Here is a 16,421-nt window from a genome sequence, read left to right on the forward strand (position 1 = left end):
AGGGATGTAACGATTCACTCAACTCACGATTCGATTGACGATTTTGATTTCACGATTCAATTCGATTCACGATTTTTTTTTTTTTTTTTTACAAAATTAGATTTAAGACAAATTATAAATTAAATGTGTCCTTTTATTATTGCTTGGACAAAATACTGTACGTTTCTTTGTGAAATTGAAATATAACACTATAATAATATACTAATATAGCACTTGTAAATTATTGCTCTTTTGTTGGTTTTGATTGCTTCTGTTGTCCTCATTTATTAGTCGCTTTAAATAAAAGTGTTTGCTAAATAACAAAATTTAAATATAATGTAAATGTAAATAACCAAACCAAATTGAAATTTTAAAACAAGCCCCAAATCAAATAAATAAGTAACACAAATAAAATAAATCTCTTCATATAAACAAACTAAGGCTTTGTCTGTGCTCTTTCTATTTAAAATTAGAGGCAACCACTGCATTTTATTCATGATCCAGATGCTGCATACATGCAACATGAGCAGTTTTTAATATAAATTAGATTGTATAATTTCGAAATTTGAAGCAACAACAGAATGGTTTGACTTCAGTTTTGTGAAACTATGCATAAAAAATATCTGTATGAAACAGAAACAGCAGACGAGCTGAATGAGATGCAGATTCACTCTCTGCCAGCAGGTGGCGCTTAAAGCATTTCCTTGGTTTCCGCTGTAAACAAAGCAGCGCTGCAATTATGAACTTTAATATGCATTATACAGAGGCAAGAGGAAAAGAAAAAATACCATAGAAAGACAGTAAGTTCCCCTCAGACATACATTCATATAAACTCCTACCCCTAATTGAATCGCGATTTGTTGAGCATCTCAACCGATTTGAATCGTCACATATTTAAATAGATTTTCAACCGGCTCGCAGTTAATCGTTACATCCCTATTAGGGACTAAATTGTTTGGGTCCAAATATTTATTGGTAAACTTGTATTTACTTTAAAAAAAAATTAAACATTTATCTTGTGTTTTTATTTCTCACAATAACTTGGGTAACAGGGTTTAATGCATGCACAATTCTAAATTATGTAAAGTATAGTGCCTCTTATGCTTTTAAAAAACACAATAGTATAATAGGAAACAGACATGTTCTGTATTTGTTATGATAACCAGTACAGAGTGTTATCTTCAATAACAGTTGAGAGCTTTGCTTTGTGCTCAGTTTTCAAACACTAGAAACGGGTGTGACTGGTACAGTTAAAAATGGCATTAATAAAAACTGTCGAATGGGCTTCCACAGACATTTCCTGAGGAAGGAAAACCTCCAGATACAGTAAGGATGAGAAAAACAAATGAGTGAAGTAAACACAGCAGAACGTACTGGTGTGGGAGACTTTTTATCCTGAAAGTTGGGCCTGACACTTCTGTAGCCTTTAGCTGCCAGAGAAGAAGAACACACGTCACCATTTCTCAGACCATCACTGGTACTGCTGCTGGGCCTCCACAAATCTGACAAGAGACAAACAAAACACTTGAAAGTGTGTTTCATATTCATATATACAAAAAAATTGACCACAGAATGCCACTGCTGACAAATGAAAAGGAAGAACTGGCGAAAACTCAGCAATGACAGATCTTTTTTTTCCAAAGTATATGTTTATTAGCAAAAATATGTTTAAAAATAAAAATAAAAATAAAATCAAATAAAACCTGCTTACCTGAATCTTTAGATTGTGATTCAGAGTCTGCATGGGTTAAAATGAGATAAGAAAACTTTGTTAAACACTAGCAAGGGATCTACTTTTCACACAGTACCTAATGCAAATTAGGTATAATATATTCACTCATTAGTGATTCATGTTTTTAATGAACTATGTGTGCATAAATTGCATCCTTAATTTATTCCAAAACACTGCTTCAGATTTTAAAACAACAGATGAATGAAAGACAGAAAAATATATGACAACAGGAAGAAACACTGATAGGTACAGTGAGAAAGTTTTTTATATAAAGGAGGTTCCCCTTAACATTTCACAGAGAAAATCTGGCACGTCTGAAAACCAATTCAGAAAGGCTGTTTAAAAAACACACACTTTTGTCTAAAATAAACACTTGATAAAAGTGAAAAGGCTAAAAAAAAAAAATGATTCTTTCGATTTCATTGATGTAATAACCCTTGCTCATTAAACAGTGCTAAATGAACAGCGCTCGAACTCTGTCCTGAATGAGTGGTGTTTGTTCAGTTAGCTCACTCCTGCAGCACCTCAACCGCCCGCAGACTAATTAAACAATGGAGAATATGTGTGTGTGTGAGGTCATAGTCCATGAGACTGCCCAAACAAAAAGGGTCACCCCCAGAGGAAACTGTGCTGAGAGAGACGAGGGAAAAAGCCTGAAGTATACAATTGTTGCCATGGAAGTGCACAACTATGGCAACGATCTTGCCGCTGTGAGCTGCTTTTTCCCTTTAAGCAAAGGAAAGGAGAGCTACCGCTCTCAAACATTCCTTAAGGAGCTGCGAGCACAAGAATGAGATGGCGAGCAAGAGTAGGAGAGAGAGAGAGAAAGAAAGACAGTGAGGAGGAAGGCTGTGGTAGGACATAAGATGCAGAGAGACAAAACACAGATGTGGAATGAGTGACGTTGAGTGCAGTGAAGAGGAATTCCTGCTCGCGGTGCAGGCTGAGTAAACACACCATCACATTTAACACCAGCAGCAATATCTTCAGCTCCACTGCTCACATATAATGCTGCTTATGACAAACAGGCTAATACGAATATGAACCATTTGTTGATTTTTAAGCCACTAGTTGTCAAATGTTTCATGCATTCCTGATACCTGTGAGCGTGTATAGGTTTGGTGAGCTCTGGATTCTCTTCATGGGGGTTAGAGTGAGTGAAAGCGTGGCACTTTTGCGGACATGTCCTCCACTGTCTGTGAAAAGCACAGTAGCACATGCAAACACAAATGCACATGCATCAGTACTGCTGCACGGCAAGATAACTGTGATTCAGCAAGCAGAGCAATGTGAAACTTCCTTAGCAATACAACAATATACATTACAAAATTATTTCACATGCCAGGATGGATTTTATTGCGCGATGGGTGAATGTATTGTGGTCTGACTCACTAAGCCTTTTAAACTGCTTTTTTAGAGTCTCTGTACAGGGTTCCCACACCTTTCATGATTTTTCCATGTCTGTCTTTCCATTTCAGTTTTCCAGTTATTAGAGATTACTGGAGGCTGCACTAACAAATTGCAATTGCTAGCAGATGAAATGGTTTAAAACTAAGCATGCACAAAATTGCACACAGTACAGACTAGAAATGTACATAACATTTCCGTGACTTTTTAAAATGTTTAATACCTGGAAATCACTATTTTACCTTTCATTTTAATAGTGTGGGGTCAGGTAAGATTTTTTTTTTCTTTTTTTGAAAATGAATACTTTTATTTAGCAAGGATGCATTTACTGTAATTAATCAAAAGTGACAGTAGTGATATTCACACTTACAAAAAATAATATTTCAAATAAAAATTATGTTCTTTCTAATTATCAAATTATCCTGAAAATGTATCATGTTTCCACATAAATAGTAAGCAGCACAAGTATTTTCAACATTGTTAATAGTGAGAAATGTTTCTCCAAATCAGCATATTAGAATGATTTCTGAAGGATCATGTGACACTGAATGATGCTGAAAATTCAGCTTTGCATCACAGGAATACAATTTTGAAGTATACTCAAATAGAAAACAGTTATTTAAATTGTAATAATTTCTCACAATATTACAGTTTTTCCTGTATTTTTGATCACATAAATGCAGCCTTGGTGAGTATAAGAGGTTTCTTTAAAAAAACATTAAAAAATCCTATGACCACAAACTTGAACAGTAGTGTATATAGTAGAGTACAGATTATCAGAATAACAGAATAATTCTATTCAGAATAGAAATTTCATCACATCAAATATGTGGCAGAAATCTTATTGTGTATTAGCTGTAAGTGTTTTCTAAGAAGTCCTGGCATCCAAGGTTGCCACAACTGAAGCAGGACCTAAAAGTGAGGGCACTACGAGACTATTTTGTGGATTGACAGTGTGGGGTGTTGGCACTGCCAGATGTAGTCTGACGGGTTTCCTTTTCCTTGACTGCTATACCTCTGGATGTCAAAAAGGCAGTTTGAATGCCAGAATCTTTCAGAGACTCTGAAAAGACAGAGTTCTCTGAGAAAGTCAGCCAAGAAATAAGAACACCCCCTGCACAGCTTTTCTCAGAATCCCTGAGATGAATACAAAATCACATGCTCTGCCCTACAAAAACAAGTCCTGTTGGGCTAGCGTGAAGGGAAAGACACATTTTTACTCCTTTCTGCCTCACAATACTTGATTCGAGTCAATTTTTTCTAAACTGTTTACTTTGTTACTTGTTTGTAAATGTTGCTGTGGCAGTGAATTCCCTCTTATGTTTGGCCCTTTAAACTAAATTCGGCCACCTAGTATATTAATCAATTAAATTATATTTAATTAGATTAAGATTCTACATTGCGTAAATATATAATTGATAACAGAGTTATCTAAAGGCCACACATTGCTGTTATTTCTCTATTGTTTTCTATTTGTTTTCTCAAAACAACAGAAACACTTTTTACTCAGAATTAATGGCACCATGTGGGCTTGTCTATGTGTCGCTATAGACTTGAAATTTCTGTACTGAAGTCATTAACATGGGAACTTATCAAAATTTCTCCGTTTTTTCTTATCAGTTTTGTATATTAGGGTTGTGTGTTACACCTAATGTTGTTAAATGAATGTTTATTGCATGATTTCAGTTTCATGTGTTACCATGATGGTGTTTGGTGTTTGTGTGAATGAAACTGTGCACCTTCTATGTATGTTATTATTTAAAAGCTGCTTGTGATGGGCTTTGGTTCATCATGTGACTTTCTCATCACCACCTGCATTTGGTGGTTATCAGTGTATTACAAAGGTACAAAACAGATTTCAGTACTTCAATAGGTTGGTATATTAACATTATATCAGTTAATGAAATTATAGTATTAAACTGTAAATTTAAGTTACAACCGTAAAACCTAAAACGTTGCTACCGTATTTTTTTAATTTTACGGAATTTTTTTTACAGTGTATATTATGGTAGGTAATGATTACTCCATTCCTATCACTGACATTTGCATGTTACTCCAAGGTACTTAAAAGAACACCATACTACAACGGTACTTGTTTACACTGTATTAACATGCTACCATGACCAAAAACATTTTTTACATTTCTTTAATTTGCCTTAAATCATTTAAGCCATGCAAACTGAAACTGATTTGAACTTACCTGTGTTCATGTTGAAGATCTCTCCTGCTTGTGGTGTCTTGATGTCAAACAGTCCTGAAAGACATATCATTAAGAATCAGCGGCCCGTACTCCTTGTAAAGCAAAACACTGATTTATCCGTGCGTACAGCATGTATGAGTGCAGGTAGCGTGGCACAGGCGTCCCGTCTCTCCCCGTCACGGCAGCATGCTAGCAAGTGTCTAATGTGGCTGGTTAACATCCCTCTTGGGATATGAGGCCCAAGAGTGAAAGGTGATACAAGCCTGGCGTTTCAGCTCAGAAGCACGCAGCACGGTATCAAAATACACACCATACATACACATATATCCGCACGCATTCTCAGATCTTACACATGACCACTTTTGGTGTGTCAAAGCTTAACATCTCTTTGAGTTGGTTGTCAGCAATGAGCAGCAGTCACACACTCGTAGGGGGGCTATTGTAACTAATTAAACCCGTTTGGTTTGACCTAGATTACTAATTTTTCAGTGATGGATTAACAGCCCATGTGACTCTACTCTGAAAATATCTGACTTATTTTAGCACAAGCTAGATATATCAGGGATGGTCTATGATAGGAACACTGTCACTTAATCACATTATAACATTACTTAACTCATCGTCAGAGGCAAAGCGCTGCAAATATGTCAGATAGGAGACACCGTGAACGAGTGCTCATGTGCAAGACACGTTTCACTTTCAGAGAGCCACGGCAGGCACGTGTGCCACTTGTCACACATGTAGACCAGCCGTCGTTCAACCCGCAAAGTGTGCTTCACCTGAGACCATCATGATAGTGGTATGCTGTGCGTTCATAGGTCATGACAAGAGAGAGGCATTCAAATTTGCTATTCTAAACCTTTGTATTTGGTTACATTTTAAAGGGATAAATGAAATTTCTGTCATCATTTACTCCCAAGCCTTTCCAAACCATTATTTCTTTCAGGTTAGGAATTCATGCTGTTTTTTTTCCATGTAATGAATGTGAAGGCTCACTAAAAATGATGGCAAAGCATCATAAAATTAGTCCATCAGACTTATATTTCAAGAATATGCTCATATTCAAATTTGATGTTGCAATCGGTTGCGTGTCACATGAGAATCAATGACATTTTGCATCGTTGATGTCAAAACTGACTTGATACATCTAGATGCACTATATATATATATATATCAATAAGATTTAAGGAAAATAGTATCATTGAATTACAACTTCCAAGTAGTGTTATTTTAGTATTATTTATATACTATATATACTTTTTTATGTTTTATTTTTAGTAATTTTGTTATGTGGTTTTGATTTTTATTTTTCTGTTAAGCTTTAATTTATTTTTATTTCAATTAGTAATTTTGGCAGTTCAACTTATTTTCAGTTTGTTGCTAAGGCAGGATTTCTCATTTCTAATTTGTTATTATAGTAATTGTTCTATACTAATATACTATTTATTAATATTTTGAATTTTATATTTTCATTTTAGTTATTAGTTTTAGTAATTTTGTTATGTGCTTTTTCATTTTTAGTTTTATTTTTGTAAATATTTCTATTTAGCTTTAATTTATTTTATTTCAGTTTTTAATTTAGTAATGTAATTTTGGTAATTCAACTTAAACATTTTATTTCTGCTAGTTGCTAAGGTGACAGTTCTCATTTTTAGTTAGTTTATTATTATTATTATTATTATTTTAAGTTGAAGTTTTTCATCTAATATTTAATTTTTATTTGCAGCTTTATCACATTAATTATTTTAATTAATTTAATTTAATTTAATTTATTTTATCATATTACTTTGCCACTTTTATAGTGATTTATTGCCATTTTTGAAGCTTAACAGCCCCTGATCACCAGTAAACTAATTTCAGGTTCAACATTCTAACGTCCACAGGAAGACATGTATAATAATAATATCTTTAAAAAAATACATGTTTGAAACAACATTTTGGGGTAAATTTTCTCTTAAAATGAGCTTGTAACTTTAAATTAAACAATTATGGAAACAACAAAGTAACCTGCAGCAAAGTAACATGCATGGTATCATCAGTATAGTGAGATTAAAGGTAAATAAATATTCTCCTTCAGCCCTTAATAAAACATTGAGCCAAACAGGATTACCCCCTGCTGTGTTCCATTAAAAAAGGACTCAGAGGTCATCCTCAAAATAAATCTTAAGACACCACAGCCAATAAATCTGGTCAAAGCGGACACTTTTGCCTGTGACACCACTGAGCTTGGGTAAATCAAAGGTTGTAATGACCTGTCAGCAGTAAATGAGGAAAAGATTATGATATTGGATTTCAAGGGTGCAGACTTGTGGCGACAGAACAGCTGGAGGGAAGAAATGGACACAGCTCCACATTTATATTCATAAGCAGGGCTCACACTAGTCATTTATTTATCTATCGGAACATTAGGAATCATTCTGTCCGGGGAAATGCCAGGGACGGCCAAGCCAACAGGCCACACTCATTTCCATAGCCATCAATATTTCAGTGCGGTCGTCAAATAAATGGCTCCACCATGGAAACCCTCCAAGAGGACAAGCAGTAAACATCATGAACTGCCTTTGTTTTTTATTTTGTACTGTTCTCTGAGGTCCACTTATATTGTTATCAAGAATTTTACTTTACAAACATCATAATATAGAAGTAATAAGTCCTGTTTTTAACTCCCCTCATCAGAACGCTTGAACGTTTGAATATGCGTGGTGGATTGTAGACTCGGAAGTAAACACCTACTGCTATGATTGGCTAACACTTGTGTATGTTTGACAGCCTACATTCCTCATAGATGGACGCTGCTGTGATTTAGGTCAAAAACGCATAAATAATACATATCAAACGATCTCTTAAGAGACAAAGCAATTGTGACCACCAGTTACTCACACTTGTGTGGTGTGACATCAGATCCAATATAGTCGTCACAGCATCTCTTTTCAATCTTTTGGAAAATCCCACATCAAATTGTACCTTGTTTGTAAAGGAATCCGCAGTAAAATAAAGTGAACAAAGGACCAAGTTCTTTGTGACGCGGTCTGGAACTTCATTAAAAATAAAGTTCATTCACTCTTTCCTAAAGTTGGGATCAGAAGGCAATGCAAAGACTGGTTTTCCTAAACTTGGCACAGCACAGAATCTCGTTGTCTTCAGAGCCATCTTTATCGTTTGGTTTCTACATAGACCTGCGCATTCGCCTTTCTTGTAAACACTATGGGCCCTATACACCCGGCGCAATGTGGCGCCAGGCGTGACGCAAGTGTTTTTTGCTAGTTTCAGCCCAACGCAGTTGTCATTTTCACGTCCTGCGCCACGTTGTTTAAATAGCAAATGCATTTGCGCTCATTTGTGCGCCCATGGGTGCGCTGGTCTGAAAACAAGGTGTGTTTAGGCGCATTGCTGGCGTGTTGCTATTTTGAAGCAACTGAAATAGACTGCGCCATTGACCAACTAAAACCTGGTCCAAAGTCTGGCGCAATATTTTTTCTTTGTTATTTAAAGAGTGCGTTAGTAATATACGCCTATGGACGGGTGCACAACGCACGTACACTTTGATTATTACACACACAGGTACGCGCAGCAGCACACAAACATTTAAAAAAATTAAAAATTAAATTCCGCCGTGTAAATAGCGAATCCGCCATGGCGCGAGCGCAACAAGCTTTTAGAGGGAATGGGAGATGAGACTCTAATTGGTTTATGGCACGTTACGCCCAAAACACACCCATTACTCATTAAAAGAATAGGGACAACCCTTTTAGACAATGCGCCAGAAGCGCCGACCATTTTTCCCGTCCTTAAACTAGCAAAAGTGGATTCGAACACGCCCTAAATGCATTTGCGCCGTGCGCTTTAGACCATGCGCTTAGATCGTTAAAATAGGGCCCCATGTGCGCAAACCGGTGGGCGTGACTAAACAGGCAGTCTGTCTTCTTCTTCTGAGGCGGTGCTTATACCTATTACATCTATAGAGTAGATATAACTATATAACTATTACATCATAGAGTAGAACATTCCACAAGGTGTTGTTTCGGCTGACTGCCTTCAATATAAGCTGTTTTTAGACTTGTTTAAACAACAAAGTTTTAGTTCTGATGTTTTTATAATACAATGACTTATGTGTCATAAGATCAAGGGAATTTTGGTTTCTTATTTCATGACCCCTTTAGCAAAATCTGCAGCATGTGAGTTCAACATTTCACAGCTTTTACGTTCATAGCAACTTAACTTCATGGAAGTGATGCATTTCTGGAGACAGCACACTCAGTGGGAAATATTGTAGGTGGGACTTTATTTTATCCAACAGGATTTGATTGGATCATGATTGCTGCTATGATATTACTGGTTAATATTATTTTCCTCTGCCCACATGGACTTTGTTACGTCAACAGAAAAGAAGTTGTAATTGTTGCAAATTATTACATTTTCATTAAAGAAATTAAAATTCTATGGTAATTTACTTATGTTTTGAGTAATGATCTTATGACTTCGTTTCTGGAACAGAAAATTAGATCATTTAATGAATTTCCAGGAAGGTGAATTCAATCCAATGGCAGTTCATTGCAACAGATTTTTAAACTGAAGTTTTGGTGAAAAATGGCCCTTAATTGTAACTGTGAAAAAAAAAACAGAACAACATGATCACCATGACATTTTCCAACTGCTCACATCGATTTGGGTGAAAAAATTTACCTGATAATTTTAACAGTAAAATGTGCCGGTAGTCACTGTGTGCCTTTTTGCGCTTCACGCTCCAGTCCAGTAGGTGGCAGAAATGAATCTTTTACATGCACAGAAATGTCAGAAGTAAAGTACAAAATGGTGCACAGTACAGCAAAGGCTATACCGCCATGATTTTATAGGAGTGTTAAATGCTTGATGGCCTACATGAGATTAATGGCAGCCGGTACAATTTTGATGTTAAAATTGCTAAAATATGAAGTAATTTTTTCAGCAAAACTGATGAGAGCACTTGAAAAGCATGCCTTTTTCGGATGCACTTGGCTACCTTTATTAAGGTGAGTCACATTGTACTGCTATTGTATTTTTTCTTCATTCAAAAAGGATATTTATTAAATTATAAATATTTTTACAGTCAACCCATTTTTGGGTCAACTGTGTTTTCAACTTTTGAAAACAAACTTTTTTCTTTAGAATGTAATGTACATGGGCTGATGAATCATAGACATTAAGATTAAGTGCGTTTATTAAATTGGGTCAGTTTTGATTTCATGCTGTTTTTAGACACAAGCTAAGTTAAAATACACACTCGTACTCTTTGTACACGCATGGTGCTATGGTGATCATGTTGTTCTGTTTTGATGGCTTATTTATAGTCAGATTTGTCAGACTTCTGTGTAAGGACTGGACACAGGCCATTTTCAACTCAGCCTAAAAGCCTTTACCAGAAGTCAGAGATGAAACCATGTCATTCATCTCCATGAGTAGTGCTCGAGTGCCAGGGATGGAGAAAAATAAAAACAGCTACGCTGCCAAGTAAGCCAGTAGACAAGAGCTAAGACAGAACTGATGGCATTAATGGATTCAGTCTTAACATTTATTAGTCTAATTTATCTGTGATGAATTATTCAAAGGCCGGAAGGGTACAGGTTTTTCGAGGCTATAATTTGCTGTCTTCAAAGCAGCTTTATTCACTCTTTTCATTCAAAGATTATTTAGATTTACAGATATATTTATGAAAATAAATGCAAGACACACAGTCAGGCTAATGCTGCAAGCATACGGTTTGGAGAGACTTTGCAAAAAAAATTGTAAAATTAAAGTGATCAGCTTTATAGATAACAAAAGCAGTATGGGTTTTTGTAATCTTTTAGTGATGTTAGTTTAAGTTTAAATTTAAAAGCATAATCAGAAAACGCCATGAAAACAAAGCAGAAATACTATTCTGAATGGAACATTCTACCACAGAACACAGAACGTTTTTGTTCTGAATGCTTTTATGTGCATAATGTGATAACAGTAATTGCATTCCCTTTGAAAGCTATGGATTCTGCTGATGCTTATCCTACCTGTTGGAGATTCTATTATGGATGTCTTGAAATAGATGTCCTCAGAAGAACAATTTAATGGTTACATTACGGCTCCTGTCTTTCCTAAAACTCTCGAATCCCCTAAGTAAGACACTAATATGCTGCATATGCTGCTTGTATTCTCCAAAATAGGAAGAATCTCTTGCTTTTCATCAGGGATTTCCAAACAGGCTATTTATATGAGCATCTGAGTCAGGACACAACAAGCTCTATGTTCTCCTAAATGGTAACTTTTGAATCACAATTACATTAAGTTGGGAACTGTGCATGTTTGCTGCTGTGCTTTCCGTTTGATGTAACGAGACCAACACATAGTTTCTAAAGCCTCAAATAATTGCTTAAATTGCTCCCATGTGCTTTAGGAGTATAATTTCATTGCTATATCTAGCTCCTAATAGAAACTGGCTGTGTTGTACTTGAATTTAATATTTAAGAGTGACCAGAAGGAATAAACACACTGTAACTGTTAAAGCTTTTGAAATAACAACTACTGTATATGTAATGTAAGTTTAGGGTCAGTAATATTTTTTTAAATGTTTTTCCAAGAAGTATATACGCTCAACAAGGCTGCTGCATTTAGTTGATTAAAAATACAGTAAAAAAACAGTAATATTGTAAAATATTAATACAATTTAAAATAAGTTTTTTTATTTTATTTTGATGACAAAGCTGAATTTGCAAAGCATCATTACTTTAGTCTTCAGTGTCACATGATCCTTCAGAAATCATAATCTTAATTTAAAAAAAATGGGCTAAAAAGTACAACAACTTTCTTTGGTCTCCAATATATAATAAAGATAGCTGCATTGAACTTAATGGAATGAACACACATGTGATCAGTACATCAAAACCACCATGTTGCAAAATCATGTTGATAACTGCTCCAAATTTAGTTTTGAGTAACAACTGCTATTTTCAAGCCTTATGCTGCTAGAACTTTTGGTTCATGCAACTTTGAGTGGTTCACAATCCAAATATGGCATGGGCCATTCCTGGTTGGGGACTGCGAGTCTACATGTTCCCCACTGGGGTTAAATGACTGTGCAAAGTGCATAGCACATGATCTTCCCACAAGAGAAGGGATTGAGTTAAAATAGTCCCTTGTGATTTAGCATGTTGTGCCAATAAAGGATTTACTGGCATCCATGGGAGTATGAGAGGTTAGATATTGTCCTCAGCTAGAAAGTTGATGAGAGGAGGATATTGGGAGTGGGACGTCTGCCAAAACTTGAGTCTTTGCTGTGATCCAGCTGGTGGAATCAGCAGGTGCCCCCGAGTGCTCGTGTGGCAACGTCTCAGTCAGACACTTAACATTTAAACAGCTGGAGATCGAGAGCCACAGCTTCCCTCGACAAAACAATCTTCAACAGCCACATTAAAGGTTCAGAGTTTAAGAGTTTACAGGAAGATTCATGTTTAGCTACAGTAGTTGCTTTTCTGATTTTGCTCCTTTATGGAATTCGAAGCATGTCTTGAAGATAAGCTTAGACTGCTGTAAAAAAAAAAGTCTATAAATAGTCAATTCAAAGGATTTTGGGTTCACTGCAAGTTATCAACAACATTTGTAGCATAATAATGCTGATTACAAATCAACTTTGTCTCTCATTTTCCTCGTGGAAAAAACCCCAACAAAAATTAGGGTTAGTGAATGGGGCCAATTGTAAAAGCAGAAATGTGACCTACTGCTGAAACTTGAGCTGTAAAGCTGTGTAAATAATCATTTTTACAGTCGTTTTAGTTTTTTGGGGGGGTTTTGCATTGCATTGCTATTTTACTTTTTTTTTCAATTTCCACAAAGTCTAGTAAGTGATTTTTTCATACTAAAATATATTGGTCTGGGATCCCTGTCGATTATTATTATTATTATTTGCTTAACCACTTTAAAATGGCTTTTTGGTTGCTTTTAGTCAGAAAACGTAAAGAAAACGACATACATACACCAAGAAAATATAATTTCACTTACCTGGCCTATCACTTGAAGCAAACATCCATCCCTTCTTAAAATTCTGTGTTAAAAGAGAGCTGCCTGTTGCGCCATTTAATTAAGCCGACTGCTGTAGCCTATATTCAGCTTAGACTGTTTTCCCTAAATTTGTATATATACTGTTTGAATGACAGCTTGGTAAATCTGTTAGCGATCAAATATTCAATATCGCTACTCATCATAAGTACTTGGTACATTATCAGCGCAGCGGCAGACGTTCAAACTAATATCACGTAATTTACGTCTCTGTGATGATTGGTTGATATCAGAAGGTAGGCTAGCCTCCCTTACGAGGTTTCTTTTCTCAGCACTCCTCAGCGCTAAAAGTGAACACTCGATGCTGATTTGCTAATTTTTTTTACCAACGGAGGCACGAGAGCTCACCTCTCCCCCGACCTCCCCCTACCCTTCTCTATCATTAGCGGTTGCAATTACATCAGCAGATTCGGCACATTCACGATAGAAAAGCGGCGCTTTCACTTTATGGTATTACAACTGTGAAATTACAAACAAAAAATACACATTCTGAGACATGAACCGAAATGAATTGTGAATTTTATTAACATTAAGTCGTCCTCCTCCCATTCTCACCTCAAAATTACGGGGAAGCTGTGCCTCCCCTGCCTCCCCTGACGAGCCGCCACTGCATCCTATGGCTATACTATTGAAACTGTGAGAATTTTGATGTTCTATTTTAATAATACACTGCAAAAGCTTGAGCTTAATAAAAGTATACAGCTCATTTTATGTCCAGCAGTATAGAAGGTACAGGAGATCCTTCACAGTGAGTAAAATAGCTTTTAATAATATTGTTTAGTGTTTTGTGCCAACAGCTTTATATTAATTTATCTGCATTACTTTTTGAGCCCTGTGTGATATATACCACACAGAAATGCAATGTTTTTCATATAGACAGAATCCATGAACTCATTATTCGTGGCCCCAAAGACCACCAACAATGTGCTGAAGATATTATATAGACACATTAGCACTACAACGTAAACAATGAATAATAATCTGAGATATAGGTTGGCATAGCTTTGTTCTTACATCTGTTTTATCATATCCAGCTAACCAGAGAACATCCTAAACATTGGCATCTTTCCTTTTTTGGTAGTGTTGCCATGTATGGCATCTTCAGCATGTCTTCTGAATGTTTAGTCTGACAAAGTGCACATTAGCCGATGTCTACAGATATAAATATCCTGATGAAATCATTTCAAAACAATTGCAAAACCTGTCTTTTTTATTCATCTTTTAGTAAGAAGCTCTGTGCTTTGTAAAGAGAGGAAGGCTTTTAGAGGGTCTCATAATGTATACACACAACGGCCAGCGAAACAGGGACCCGACCTGAGAGCCAAGATAAGCAGCCAGCACTCAGCATGCCAGCACCTTCTCCTAGACGCAATCTGACAAATATCTAAATGGGCTGACATTTACAAAACCAGTTGGACCCATTCCTTTGACAGAAGCACTCCCTTGGGCTGGAAGATCCATCTGCTAATTAGGTGTTTAACCTCTGGAGGGCACCCAAAGTGACAGACTGCTAAGTCCTCTGACATGATATCGCCATGTGTACGCCAGCCAATCGGTTGACATCCTGTGTAGTTGCTCCAATACATCATTCAAAACAATCTGATTTAAACAGCCACCTGACATCAAAGAGATGCCTTTTGCCTTCAAATAGAAAATCCAGTATTTCAAAACTCTTCAAACATGCCTAAATGCTTTAGCAAACAATTAATTGGCTCACAAACATTTCTGAGCAGATCTAAAGGGATTATAGATTCACGCTATTTAACAGATTATTTATTCAACAAGTCTTTATTGTGTTACTGTACAGAGTATACTAGGGTTGAGCAATATCTGAATATGATTCGCTGACAATATAAAATGAAGCACTCTTGTGTTGGGATGATTTCAATGCACTTTTAATTTATCATATAGGCTTTTACTTTTGATTCCCTGTGACTTGCTGTAGAGTCTGTTAAGACTCTGATTAAAACATCAAGGAATAGTTCACTTAATATTAATTTAAAAAAAAATAGAAAAACAAATCTGTCATTTGCTCACCTTCATGTCATTCCAAAACTGTTTGCCTTTCTCTTCTGTAGAACATAAAAGAAGATGTTTTGTGAACTTTCTCCATACAATAGAAGTCAGTGGGTTCCACATGTGGTTTGGTCTTCGATGTTCTTCAAAATGTCTTCTTTTGTAATCCACAGAAGACACAGATCCAGGTTTGGAACTTGAGGGTGAGTACATGATGACAGAATTTTATTTACCATGAATCAGTTCAAGTGAATTGATTCAAAACTTCACTTATTCATTTGAATGTTGAGTTGAATTGAATGTAAGTGAACTGATTCAAAACTTAATTTATTAACTTTTTTAATTCATACAAAAATGTTGGTTCTATACCTTTCTGTAGGTTGTTATATTGGTGCATGAATGCAAATGATTAAATATCATTTTTCTATGTAACTCTTCTGTGTAAATTTTGTGAAGAATTAAAACCAGCCTTGATTGTTTTTTAAGTAGATTTTACTTTACTTGTGAATTTAACAGGCTACAGTGGCTGTTTGCTTGATTCCTTTAATTGAAAAGAACAGAAAATCAGAGAAAATTCAAAAATTCTGAGAAATATACATTGAATTTTGTGAAAAGTTTAAAGTGATAATCATTAATATGATATAATCTTTGTCCAGTCCTACAGTGGTCCTACAGTGGTATAACAAGGGTTCAGTTTCAGGAAACAGGGACTGGGCACTCCTTTATTATACAAAGTTAAAAATACCACAGTCACGAAAGAGCCCTCCCCCATAACAAAAACAGGAGCAGGCCCAGAGTCTGCCAGGCGGCCTCCTGTAAGACATCTTCATGACAGCTTTTCATGCTCCTGTGCTGATATTGCACCCAGTGTGCGTTATGCTGTATGTCACATTTGACCTCTCAAAGCTGCTTCAATTCTGTCTTAAACATTCCCTAGCACAAATCACAGAAGTACCGTGCATGTGTATTTTTTTTTTTCAAACTAAAATGAGAAAAAGAACATAAGGTCACGTTGAAAGGATTGTG

At 36.0% G+C, this 16,421-nt stretch overlaps 1 protein-coding gene across 1 annotated transcript in view; it reads right to left on the minus strand.

The window, feature by feature from the left end:
* The window catches only part of LOC107658041 (sorbin and SH3 domain-containing protein 2-like), a 60,878-nt gene that overhangs the window by 32,587 nt on the left and 11,870 nt on the right, over positions 1-16,421 (minus strand). The window contains exons 3-6 of the mRNA XM_016446430.1: positions 5,319-5,372; positions 2,812-2,907; positions 1,691-1,717; positions 1,354-1,481 (exon numbers count right to left, since the gene is read on the minus strand). Of these exons, the coding sequence (XP_016301916.1) occupies positions 1,354-1,481; positions 1,691-1,717; positions 2,812-2,907; positions 5,319-5,372 (305 nt within the window). The remainder of the gene's footprint in view (positions 1-1,353; positions 1,482-1,690; positions 1,718-2,811; positions 2,908-5,318; positions 5,373-16,421) is intronic.

Source organism: Sinocyclocheilus anshuiensis, unplaced genomic scaffold, assembly GCF_001515605.1.
Source record: "Sinocyclocheilus anshuiensis isolate Anshui unplaced genomic scaffold, SAMN03320099.WGS_v1.1 scaffold227, whole genome shotgun sequence".
Taxonomy (NCBI): domain Eukaryota; kingdom Metazoa; phylum Chordata; class Actinopteri; order Cypriniformes; family Cyprinidae; genus Sinocyclocheilus; species Sinocyclocheilus anshuiensis.